The sequence below is a fragment of the Trichogramma pretiosum genome, unplaced genomic scaffold (genome assembly GCF_000599845.2).
Source record: "Trichogramma pretiosum strain Unisexual culture from Peru unplaced genomic scaffold, Tpre_2.0 scaffold90, whole genome shotgun sequence".
Lineage (NCBI taxonomy): Eukaryota > Metazoa > Arthropoda > Insecta > Hymenoptera > Trichogrammatidae > Trichogramma > Trichogramma pretiosum.
Window position 1 is genome coordinate 506,297 of NW_019641031.1, and position 12,599 is coordinate 518,895.

General features: G+C 44.5%; 1 protein-coding gene across 1 annotated transcript; it reads left to right on the top strand.

Moving 5' to 3' along the window:
* Positions 1-8,683: 8,683 nt before the first annotated feature.
* Positions 8,684-10,243, top strand: LOC106659240 (trypsin 3A1-like). Its single transcript, XM_014381669.2, has 4 exons — positions 8,684-8,834; positions 8,940-9,355; positions 9,670-9,960; positions 10,047-10,243. Exons 1-4 carry the CDS (start codon positions 8,771-8,773, stop codon positions 10,200-10,202), a joined length of 927 nt encoding a protein of 308 aa, XP_014237155.1. The 5' UTR covers positions 8,684-8,770; the 3' UTR covers positions 10,203-10,243.
* The last annotated feature ends 2,356 nt before the right edge of the window (positions 10,244-12,599 follow it).

A 12,599-nucleotide genomic window follows, 5' to 3' on the forward strand; every position in this document is an offset into this window, starting at 1 on the left:
CAGCAGCAGCAGCAGTAGAAAAAAATATTGGGCAATATTGTACGTCGTTCGCGCTATCGTCGCAAGGGGGATTCTTTCCTACTTTGTGCCGATTCTCGCACACGTTACACCAAACTCGCGATTATATACGACATCAATGTGCACCAGAACAATCATCGATGGTCAAGTTCTTTCTTTCTATTTATCTATACCCGTTTTCGCGAGCTTTCAATGGCGCTATGCATAATAATATAAATGTGCAATCTGCGCGCCACACGCTCCATTGTGAAGTAAATTCTTGCGCGGGGGAAACGTCAGACGGCCTTGTCGCGGATCACACACGTCTTGGTCATGGCGCCAACTTATTCTACACCTCCTTACAACGCGAGGATACATACGTCAAGTGTATTATATTTACAGCAAAAGAATCGTGACACTGATTTTGTTGAAATGAATTTCAATAAAGCGCTATTATGTACGTAAAGTGTCGCGGCTTCAATCGTCCGGGTATCGTTATTTTGCACCTTGTCAATTCACTTTCAATCTCTTTCTCCTTCTATATAAACTTTCTTTTTCGCAGATGCTTCGAGAGAAACGTACAACAGGCATACGTGGATTTGGATTGTTTTTTGGAAAGCAATCATCTGTGCATCTGATTTTCTATATTTATACTGCAAAGCGCTGGCATAATTACCGCGGCAATGACAAATTTTTCCGCAACCTTAAACGACGAATACTCTTCTCTGCATACATTTATCTCTGCATGTAAACCTGTAATGATTCGCCAATCTCAAGCAACTCCAGTGGCCGAAAACGCGTATGAAACGCCACAGAGTCAAACGGGAAACGAAGAGACACGTATATAGATACAACTGGTACAAAAAGTTATGGTCGATTCACCGTTAGGGCATTGTACCTTATCTGGTTAAAAATTAACGATTTATCAAAGGCAGAATAGCAAGTTCTATATGCAACGCGATAGAGCTCTCGCGCGCGCGCGTGTATATGTTTTTACGATGGAACATACGCGCATGTAGTACGAGGCCGCCGCGGCAGGAGCGAGATTCCGGAGCTCTCTCTCTCTCTCTCTTTCGCATATACATACATGCTGCCTCGTATCAAAGTGCACCAAAGCAAAAGGGAAAAATCGCGCGGTATATACGGTCGCGTAGCAATATAGATAGGTAGAAAGAGCGAGATAGAGAGAAAAAAAGCTTCTCTCTCTCTCTCTCTCTCTCTGTATAACATGCCGGCGCAGGAGACCGTTTAGATGCATAATTCATAAATGGAGAGCGAAGAGAAAAGTCCGAATAGTAGTATAGCGGCGGCACGCGTGGACGAATGCAAAGCGACGCGGAAGACACTACTCACGCGGCCGTATAAACGTATATAGGTATAATAATATCGGCAGATCCTTGACACACGCGCTTTGGCGCGACTCCACGCGAAAACCCGCAATATTATTATAAATGTGGCGCTTCTTTGCACGCGTGTCCGGCGCTTTCGTATACGTGCGCCTGCATTATTACAGCGCGGTACCGTACGGATCGTATAGGGAAAGAAAAAAAAAATAGCCTGCCGGGCTCGCGGCGCATCGCAGCTTTCGCCGATCCGAAGCCCGCGCCGATGTATTTATATCGAGTTCGCGACGATAACAATTTCGATCGTTCGCGCGCGGGGGGACTCGAATCGTTACATACGTGCGACACCGCGTGAGTATATATATTTTTCGTTGTGATCCGAACGAACAAGGCATATATAACGGTGTGTCCTGCTCGCGCGCGCGCTGCACGTCTATGTGTATTATTCGCATTACACGCACGTATACGAGACTACGACGACGAGAGTAACCGCATATTCACCATATTTACCGATACACACACTTTATAATATTCTTGACTATGCAACAACAATGCCGTAGAATTTTCTCCTTTATAACATTATGCACGCGCACACAAGCGAGCGAGCGAGCGAGCGGCTATTGTGTTTCGTTGCGCGTACTCTACACACACGCCTATATATACTACTACTTGCGTTAATGTTTTCCAAAGGAGGATAAATTCCCGCGCGCTTTTCTTCTTCTTTTTCTTCTTTTACGTATGAATGGCAAGTAGAAAGACGGCCTTTGACGAAAATTGTATTTCTTCGATTATTTTTGCGTTCGATCGAAAAGATCGTGTCTACGAGCGTGTGACCTTTCGACGGCTTATAATGTTACGAATCGAACGATGTCTGTGTATGATACAATTATCGAAATAATTTGATGCGTGAGCATATCGTATAGTGCTTGACATTCTTTACAAGGATAAAAAGTTTGTGAATAAGCCTCACCCAGGATGTACGTATTATCTCCACCATTTACTCGATTGTAATGGCTCGCATCGATATAGAGAATGCAATGTGATAACTCACCTGAAACATAAAATATACAAAATTTTTAGTGATTTTTATTTTAATCATAGCAATATTTAAATATTTATGTTTTAATAAACTCCGCTTTTGTCAATTCGATGGAAAAGCAAAAAAAATGTTTCGTTTATATGCTATTCGGAATTTGTTTTGTCACTTGCGTGTTTACAATACGCCATCTGTTGGTGTATTTATTTTTTTCTCTACTTATAATCTCTACTCTCTACTTATGAAAAAGAGATGGACCGTAAAGTGAAGCATCGTAAAACGACCTCTGATTGGCTGACACTGACGACGACGCCCGACGTGAGTCGACTCGATACGAGCGCATGCGCTGCTAACTGTCAACAGACAGTTGGTACTTAAGCAACCTCAAAACACGAATAAAGAAAATTAACGCGCGCGGAGCACGTTTGAAACATACTAGTGGAATCAAAAAGCTCATGATCAACTATGGCATCTTTGATCACAATATATCTTGTTACAATACATACATTGATCCTTGCATTCTCCAACCGCTACAGAACTCATTTTAAAATTTGAGACTTCCATAAAATTTTACAACAGACTGCGTACAATTTATAAAAAAACTGTATGCTATAACCATCCCCCTACCAAATTTTCCATTAAAAGTTTAACATGAAAAACTCGTTACCGCCTGTGGTAAGTGGTTCGCGGTATTGTTTTATGCATCTCCTTCTCTACATCGGAATTCAGTACATCAACTGCGTCATTGCGTGCAGGTAGTATGATAATTCACACTTTTAACTTAAACAGAACATCATTTCGCTGCTGTTTTTCAAATTTTCTATAATATCGCATTTAAAAACCAAGTATGACAGATGTACGATCAAAATATTTGTGTGCTTTGCTTGGACTTATACAATGATATTTATTCCACCTACAGTGGTTGAAAACTAGTTGAAATGTTTGAAAACAACGATCTCAATTAATCGTCAAATACTTCGATACACGTTAAATTGTTTTGAGCACTTCTACCAGGACACAGATAACGTAATCGAGTAGCGTTTACTTTTATGCTCGAGCTGTGAAAAATTATCCCTCGATGCAAGCAGGCAGTTAAAGCATATTATATACAACGAGGTATATACTTATCGAGGAGGCGCGTGTCACGCTCCAACCGACAATAAAAAGTATGTAATAATAAATGAAAAAATTGCTAACGATATTTCTTCACTTTATACAGGTATACCTATGCGTGTCGCGTTAACTCAACGAGCGAGCCGCCGAGGAAGTGATCGCGAAATCGCGTTGACACGATTATTCGCCAGTCGATACAATAATTGGCGAATAATTACGAAGTACGCATTCGTCGTCGTCTCGGATATTGCAACGATTGGAAAGTAAAAATTCGACGAAAGAAAAGGCCGATCTCCGCAGATCTCCTCCGTATATTTATTTTTATATATTTTACGGAAGTTACATAAATGTATGTACACGATGTTCAAGCGCGAGAATACAAGAGGAAGAAAGCACATCGCGATCCGCGCAAAAAGAGACAGACAGACTCGCAGTTGGTTTAATACGCCTATATAGTCGTAAAGCGCCTCTCGCTGAAGAGCTAGCGCCCGTATAGCTTAGCGTAATATATAATGCTGCATCAGCGAAAGCATCTCGTAAAATAGCCGATTATGACCTCGCCCTATAATAGCTCTCCGCGAATCGTGCACTCGTCATGCGTGACCGAGAGAAAGATGATAGGCAGCCTTATGGTGCACACCATCGCGCGCGTCGCTATTATACCTATGGATAGATTAGCATATTTCGCGTAATAATCCTTTGTGTTAGTCGTCGTAGTCGTCGTCGTCGTTGTTGTTGTTGTTGCAGCGCGAAATGAGCTTTGCGGAAGTTTCTTATATATGCGAACAAACGGCTTGTATAGCAGTATAAGAGACGCACAATGAAGAAAGCTGCCGTAGGGATATCTACTCCGATATAGAAAGTGCATCCTTGGCACGAGTACTTACACTTATGTATATATAGACGTGCATATATATAATGCACACCGACTGTACTGCATATATATACTGTAGTATCGCAGAGGCGCCACGGGAAAATTTCACACGTGCATCTCTGCGCGCGTGGAAATTCTAATGCCTCGACGAGGAAGCATCTCCGAGTCTCTATATATCTATCTAGCTCTGTGCTCGAGTGAATTTTTCGTTATGCGCATCTATATTGGAACCCAAAGAGTTACGAGAAGAGAAAGAATCGCTGTATATACAGTCAGAGAGAGAGACGTGACGCCGCCGCGGCCGAGCTCGAGATTGATAAATACATTTTATATATATACCCATTATATATATCTCTATCGTTGCATATGCATAATGTATAATAACGTGCTGCTTGCAGCTCGCGGCGAGGCTGCTTTCTTCTTTCTTCTTCGTCTTGGTCTCATCTCTCGCTCGTGAAAATTAATTATTCTTTCTCGATGCGCCGCCGCGTGCTTACATATATGCATGCATGCGCAGGCGATACCGATACTCGTGTGTATATATATAGCTTCTTCACGACTATATAATACGTGTTTTATATTATATATATGCAGCTCCGCGATGGGATGAATCGCGAGGCTCGCGCGTTCGAGTATGTATATGTATGTATGTACGTGTGGCGCCCGCCGCGAACCTTTTCCGCACTTTCACCCACGACGCCTGAGCGTTAACCAGCTACAGCTCCTTGATCCCCCATTGTCTGTGTGTGTGTGTGCTGCTCTCGACTACTTGCCTCGATACATATACACGTATCGCGCAAGCACGTGTTACACGATATATTATCATTATAGCTATATAGCTCAGAGGCGCCTCTCTCTCTTTCTCGTATATCCGCGCGAGTTGATGGCTTCCTCTCTGGCGCGCGGCTCTTTCGCGCGTGGGTCAGGTGCAATTGATCCCCCGATCTCGCTCGAGCCTATGCGTGTGTGTGAATAATATAGGAGACGTATTCCACGCTATGACTATTGTATATGCGTTTTAACGATATAGGAACCAGAAGAGAAATCTCTCTTTCTCTCGAGAGGCCCGAGAGCACTCGACCGCGACTAATCGTATCGTGAACTTTCAAAATGTCAGAGCCCGATATTTCGGTGTCTCGTAGAGCGCGAACGAACGGGATTGGATATCGTTTGCGATGGATGCATAGCTTTTTTATTGGAATGTATGTGAAAAAATTCTGCAAAACCATTCCGATCGATATCGCTCGAAAAATTCATGAAAATTCGATCGCGACTAAAACCAGAATTCACCACTAGATGGCGAGTACCTTTTTGGCTAAATCTGCAAGTGTCAAAGTCCAAATAATTGTACAAGTGTAATAATAATTGTATAAGTTGTATCAGTACATATGTCCTGGGTAAAAGTGACTCCCAATAATAAATCTGCCCAAGTTAGGATGGGCGCCTACACTATCATAATACTTTACATTAGCATACTACTTCGGGTCTTCACCACTAGATGGCGAGTACCTTATTTTGTGTAAATCTGCAAGTAGCCAAGTCAAAATAATCGTATAAGTCAAAACACAACGAATGAGAGCTTGCCTCCGCAATCATTTTTATATGGTATTTTTTTATATATGCATATCATACGCTATACGCTGTTTACGGTGCGCCCTGCGCTGCCACCCGGTAAAGCAGAACCGCAGATTTAACGTCTGCACACCGTGTGTGCATAACTTGGATCTGCAGTCACACACACACACAGCACTTGCGCTCGCCATCGTATACGCCATGCAAGGTATTATATCCGAATCCACTTTTGCTTTCGAATTGACTCTCTCTCTCTCTTTCTTACTGTCTGTCTGCCGCCTGGCACGTCTCTCATTCTTCTGGCTGTGTATACGTGTGTCTATACAGCGTATGTGCAAGAGAAAGAGCGAGCGCAAAAAAATGCCGTTGCCGCCACCGCCTAGAGCGTATCACGATTCCTGTGCGGCTAAGCAGCAGCCAGCTCGTGTGTGTGTGTGTGTGTGTGTGTGTGTGTGTGTGTGTGTGTGTGTGTATGTGAGCGAGTGCAAAGCTTGCGCGCCTTTTGCCTCCTGTATATATATGTACGAGGCATACAGGTACACATAATAACGTATATACACACAACTCTCGCATAAATACATTCGTACTTAGACTGAAAGTGAAGGATAATTGATTGTCACCGTGCCTGTATGTACGAGCGAGCATTTACTTCCTCTTTGGATACGAATAATTTGTTATACGGACTCCTATATGGTTCGATTTCCGTCTCGACTCTACTTAACTTTTATATTTCTTTTCGTCTCGCTCTCTCGTCGCGAGCAACAACGTCAACAGCGACAGAAACAACAACAACAACAACAACAATACATGCGCGGGTATAAGAGTATCGGCGCAGTGATCGCCGCATATAGGCGCGTAATAGCGGCCGAGAGTGAACGCGCGCAGAGCATAATTACGACCGCATCATGGCGTGGAGAGAGAATATGTACCAGCTCACTCTCTTTCTCTACGGGGACTATACACGACACGATGACTGCGGGCGCGTGCGCTGATTATGCGCGGCCAAATTACTCGGCTCTTCGCCAAGTTCTCCTCCTCGTCGTCGTCTTTCTCTCTCGTCGTATGTCGAGCGCATCTTTATCGAGCTATCGCGCGCGAGTCTTTTGCTTTATTTGTCGTACTAATGAACTTGCGCAATTGTAAAAGTTGATTTACAGCCTCTCGAGCTTCGGCGCTACTTGCCACACGGTGTACACTCGCGTATAATGCAGCAGCAGCACCTTGCCGGAATCTTTTCTCTTTCGTTTCGATCGCTGCGCGCGCTCGTATAATCGCGCACAATAGCTGGCTCATACTCTCACTATATGTATTTGCCTATGATGATCGATCATTGGATCAGAAAAAGAAACAAATTTTTTTAAAACAATATCTGCTGCTCTCTCGAGAGGATGCGTGATATGTTTATTCGTTCGGAGACCGTTGACCTCGCTCGCCAAAAAAAAAATTATCCTTCACACGCACGTGCTGGATCACATTTATTATATTTGGCTATGCGCGAGTGCACGGATGACGATTGTGTTTGTCTTATGGCACGCGCGCGCGCGGACGTACGGACGGACGAAGGGGCCTCTTTCGTTCTCGCATACTTGTGCCGAATGATTAAATGCTTTTTCGCAATTGTTTCGTTCTTACATTATACGACGACGATGATTGTTCGCGCTTTACGCAGCCTTGAATTGTTCGAAAATATATTACGAGCCCAAGCTGCTGCTGCTGCTGCTACGTCAATTGCGAAACATATTGTTTGTATATGCATGTGTATGTGTCTGTTGTGTGCCTATACACCTATCGCGAGTTATGCCGAGCGCGTTAATCTCGGACGCGCGCGAGAGGGCCTCGATCGTCGACGAAGCGAGCATACGCGTATATAATATAGTTGTATTAGCACTCGCTTGCCACATGTGCTTTTGCTGAGATTACAATGCGCTAAACTATATTTTTTTTTCTTCCTTTATATTTGGAAGGCTGCGTCACTTTATATGATATATTACATTAGAAAAACAACGTTTAATCGATCGGAGAAAATGGAATTAATTTTTGGACTCAACGGTATGCATTGGCTGTATATAGAAAGGTTTGCATAACTCGCTGTTTGTGTTCATTAAACGTATATGCTCGCAAAGAAAGAGGAGCGCTCGAACTGTCACTTAGATACATTCATCCAGCAGCAGCATCTCCAAAACCTTCACACACCGTCTCCATTCTTTCGAATAATAATTCGTGCCATGTCTCATATAGGAGCTTTGTTACGTTAATCCCCGTCGTCGTGCGCGACACGTCTCCGCTGACACTCGCACACACACACACACACACACACACACACACACACACACACACATGTACACACGTCTCTTTCTCGTTGTGTGCATCATCATTTCGAAGTTTACAATACTTTCTCTCTACACACAAATGAGCTACGAACCTGAACTTATAATTCCATATATACAGACCAGTTAAGCTCGGTATTATGCACACGTCCACCCATATCTAACGTGTATACGTAAATACATTATAAAGGCATATACACACACTGTCGTATAATAAATAGACTAAATACGCAGCCGTCAGTAATCTGTCATTATTTCAGCTGCTGTTGCTGCTACTGCTACTGCTACTGCTACTGCTACTGGTGCTGCTGATGCCATCAAAAAAAAGAAAAAGAAAAAAGACGTTTCAACCCGATGGCCTATATTCGTCTGCTCCTTGGGGACTCAGTAGTAAATACTCAGTTCGACTTGGGTGCTGCTAGTGAGAAGTTGTGTTTGTACGTTCGGTAAACTCAGGTGTTTATACATAGGTGTATACGTTTGAAGCGAAATCTAATAACGATCGACAATGCGAGCTATAATCACAATATTGATAATTTGCCTAATAACCGCTACGAGCCACATCAGTAATGGTAAGATAATTACGATCTCTCGATCGCAATATCCTACAAACGCATTTTGAAGAAAATCATTATAACTTATTTTTTGCGTCTCAATGTTTATCGTTTCGTGTACAGCGGGAAGAGTCAGCGGTAACAACGGCCACAACGGTTCCAGACGAAAATCGCCGACGCCAATTACCGATATCGTCAAGGACGCGAGATCGAGGCTGCCGCACTCGCACGAGGTGTCGATACGATTCGCCGGCCGCCACATCTGCGGGGGTGTCATAATCGCTCCGCGCTACGTTCTCAGCGCTGCCCACTGCTTCCATAATCGGGTGTCGACGACATCGTCCTCGTCACCGGGTGGCAGCGGCGGCGACGGCGTCCGACTGCCCGCCCAGGCCTACAAGTACATGTCCGTGGTGAGCGGCTTCAACGGCGATCTGTCGTCGTCCGGTAATCCGCACGGCATCGGCAACGTCACGACGTACAAGGACGTCATGTACGAGCTGACGGACGTCTGGATTAGCGACATTGCGCTCGTTACCGTGAGTATATAATGCGGTACGCGACGCGGTATTTAAAGCTTTTCTCTCTCTCTCTCTCTCTCTCTCTCTCTCTCTCTCGCACCGTATTATGTATCCGTCGTGTGCATTATAATACATAATATGATGAAAATTGCGTAAGCGGCTCGGGGACTGAATAACGCGTATGTGACATCACGAGCTTATACCACACCTTATACATACTGTCCGATGCATACGCGGAGGCTGTCTTTTTTTTTCTCTCCTTACGTTCATTTTATTACATAAAATTAATACAACAAAATATATGTACCGTTTCTCTCTCCGACTGTAAACAGCTCGAGCAGGAAATATCGTATTCCCCGTTGGAGCAGCCGATCGAGTTGCCGGCCGAGGACGCGCGCGAGCGCGTCAATCCCGCGGCCCGCGTCAGCGTCTGGTCCTCGCCCGTGGACAGCGAGCGTGGCGTCGAGGTGCTGCTGCTGTCGCGCTCCGACTGCCAGCGCAAGCTGCGCCAAAAGCAACAGCAACACAAACAACAGACCAAGAGGAAGAGACACGGGGCGTACACGGCCGAGAACTACGACAAGATCTGCGGACACACGCGCTCGGCCCTCGACGACTGCTTGGTAACACGTTCATTATGGTTTTTTGTTTCGATGTTTAGAGATAGAATTAGTTTCTTTATCGATGATTCGATCTCCGATATTTGCAGAGAAACGCGGGCAATCCTCTGGTGCAGAGCAATCGATTGATAGGCATCGCCACGGGGAGCGACAACTGTCTGAACGGCAATCTCGACGTGTACGTCAACGTGTACATGAATCTTCAGTTCATCAAAGTCGCCATGTCAAAAAATGCCAATTTTTGAAAGAATAGATCGACCGATTGTAAAAAATAGTTTTTAAGCCAACCAAAGAAAATACATTTTTTAGCTCGAATAAAAGCGCTAACTGTGTATAATTTTCAATTACTGTGAGTAACTTCACTCGGTGTCCAAAATCGATTCGGTCATAGTTTCCGGAGAGCAATAAAAAAAATTTACGGGCCCAATAGCATAATGTGCAAGTGGAGAGTTGACGCAACCGCACTTTTATATCATGAAAATGCCGACGAAAATTATCCTGAACATCTACCGTGATCGCCACCGCAGCTGAAAATGTCGATCCGATTGTCGCGCATAAAATAACGTGTGTATTATCGCACGGTACACACGCGGGAGTCTGTAAAAACGTTGCAAGCGCAGTATACCGCTGTACATATACAGCGCCGATATAGAAGCGATCATTGTCATAAAAATTTCACGCGAGCCCTCGGCGGCTGCTGCACCGACGTGATAGCGCGCGCTTATAACAGCGCGTTCGACTGTTGTGTAGCGTTGTATAGCTCGCGCGCGGGCGTATATCTTAACGAGAAATCAAAGTCTCTTGCGCAAGTCCTCTCTCGCTCTCTCACTCGTGCGCGTTGCATATTTTATACGACGTTTTATATATATTCTTTTTATAGCTGCTGCACGCGAGACTTTATATATACAATATATAGCATGCTACACATCTATATAGGTAAGGCGTGTGGAGCCGTACACAGCTCACAGCGACGAAAATTTGGCAGCCGATCGTGTGTCGCGGCACAACTGCAGCAGCAGCAGCAGCTTACTTGGGTTTCAACGCGGGAGGTGTGCGCAAAAGTATTCTCGTCGAATGTCACGCGTATGTACCTTACTTCGCTCGAACTCTAATCGATTATGAGTTTTTGCACGTATATGCATGTATATTGTTATTATGTAGCTGCGGTGCGCTCAGGTATGCATATAAGCATGGCGAGCTCTTATCGCGATGTAGCTCCCTCGCGATACACCGAAAGAATTCGGCGTGCGCGTATACTTATATACACGCGTACATTGGTAAAACTCGAGGGTCGGAAATATTTTCCCCGGCTACACGATTTTTTTTTATCGCCGTATCTATATACACTCGAGCGTGTAGACACAAATTAGCCGATACGAGATCTATCCCGGCAGCTCGTATAGAGAAAAGGCAAAATGAAAATTGGGTAAAATTCCAACGCGTTTTGCTGCGGAGTGTGAAAATTCCGCTCTCTAACTCGAGTAATATACACCCTCGTGCGAATGCATACATTATAGTATACCTGCTATATTTATAAATAATTTAACGCGCGCGCGCGTGTACGCAGCCATAAACGGCGCTCGCACACGTTATAAGCATATGCACAAAAAGTGAATGCCGAAGCCTTGCGTAAATAACGTATCCAAATAAACTAGTCGTAATTGCTATCGGTGTTTTGTATATATGTATGAACGCTAGCAGGAGCAGATAGCGCATATAGACAATAGCGCGCCTGCTGCACGTCGCGCGGGATCCGTCGAGGTGTATGTATAGTTTAACGGGTCTATGCGGGGCGCGCGCAAACATCGTATGCATATGCGCCTGGCTAAAAACCACCTAACAGCAGCGCGAGGCGTTTTAAAGGTATTCGCGCTCGCGGGCAGATTATTCCTCTCTCTCTCGCGACTATTAGTTCGACTATAATTGCAGGTGTGAAAAACTGCGCCGTGGCGGGCGGACGAGTAAGCACTACTACTACTACTACTACTTCTACTGCAGTCAAATTATACATATGGATACGGCTTGGAACACAATAGCCATTAGTTCGCGAGCCGAGCGAAGGTGCAAAGAAACACATTGCCACGATCGGTATTTGCGAAATATGCGGATTTTACGTTATTTATGTATACGTTATTTGCCGTGTAGCATTGCAGCTACTACTGGCTGTCGGTGTGCTGTGGCGCTTGGATGCCCAATGCAGAAAAGGAGAGGAGAAATATAGAAACAAGACGAAAGGAGAGACGACGTTATTTGCCCGGCGCAGTGAAAGCTATCGGGTGAAAATAGACACACAAAGTACGAAACCCAATCGTAACTAATTTGTCATCATCGTAATATCTTGCGCGAGCTTGAGAGAGAGAGAGAGACTGGCACGATGGAATGCGCAACGAAAACCCGTGGGAAATGGCTCGAGTATAGTGGTAGTAGTATTGGTAATGGGTAGTAATAGTTAGATTGCAGCTTTCGTCACTCTCACTTCCTCGCGCGCGCGCGCGCCGATTATTTTATATTATTATACACCACCGGGCGCTACTACCAGTATTCCTCGCGCGATAATATGCGCGATTCGTAAATTACAACCTGTATGTACGTACGTAAATAAATGTGTAACGATATTATAAAGTACGTATAACAAGGAGGAA

Coding starts and splice junctions, on each gene's coding strand:
- LOC106659240 (XM_014381669.2), top strand. CDS start 8,771: ATGCGAGCTATAATCACAATATTGATAATTTGCCTAATAACCGCTACG. Junction 8,835..8,939: donor TACGAGCCACATCAGTAATG/GTAAGATAATTA, acceptor TTTCGTGTACAG/CGGGAAGAGTCAGCGGTAAC. Junction 9,961..10,046: donor CGGCCCTCGACGACTGCTTG/GTAACACGTTCA, acceptor CGATATTTGCAG/AGAAACGCGGGCAATCCTCT.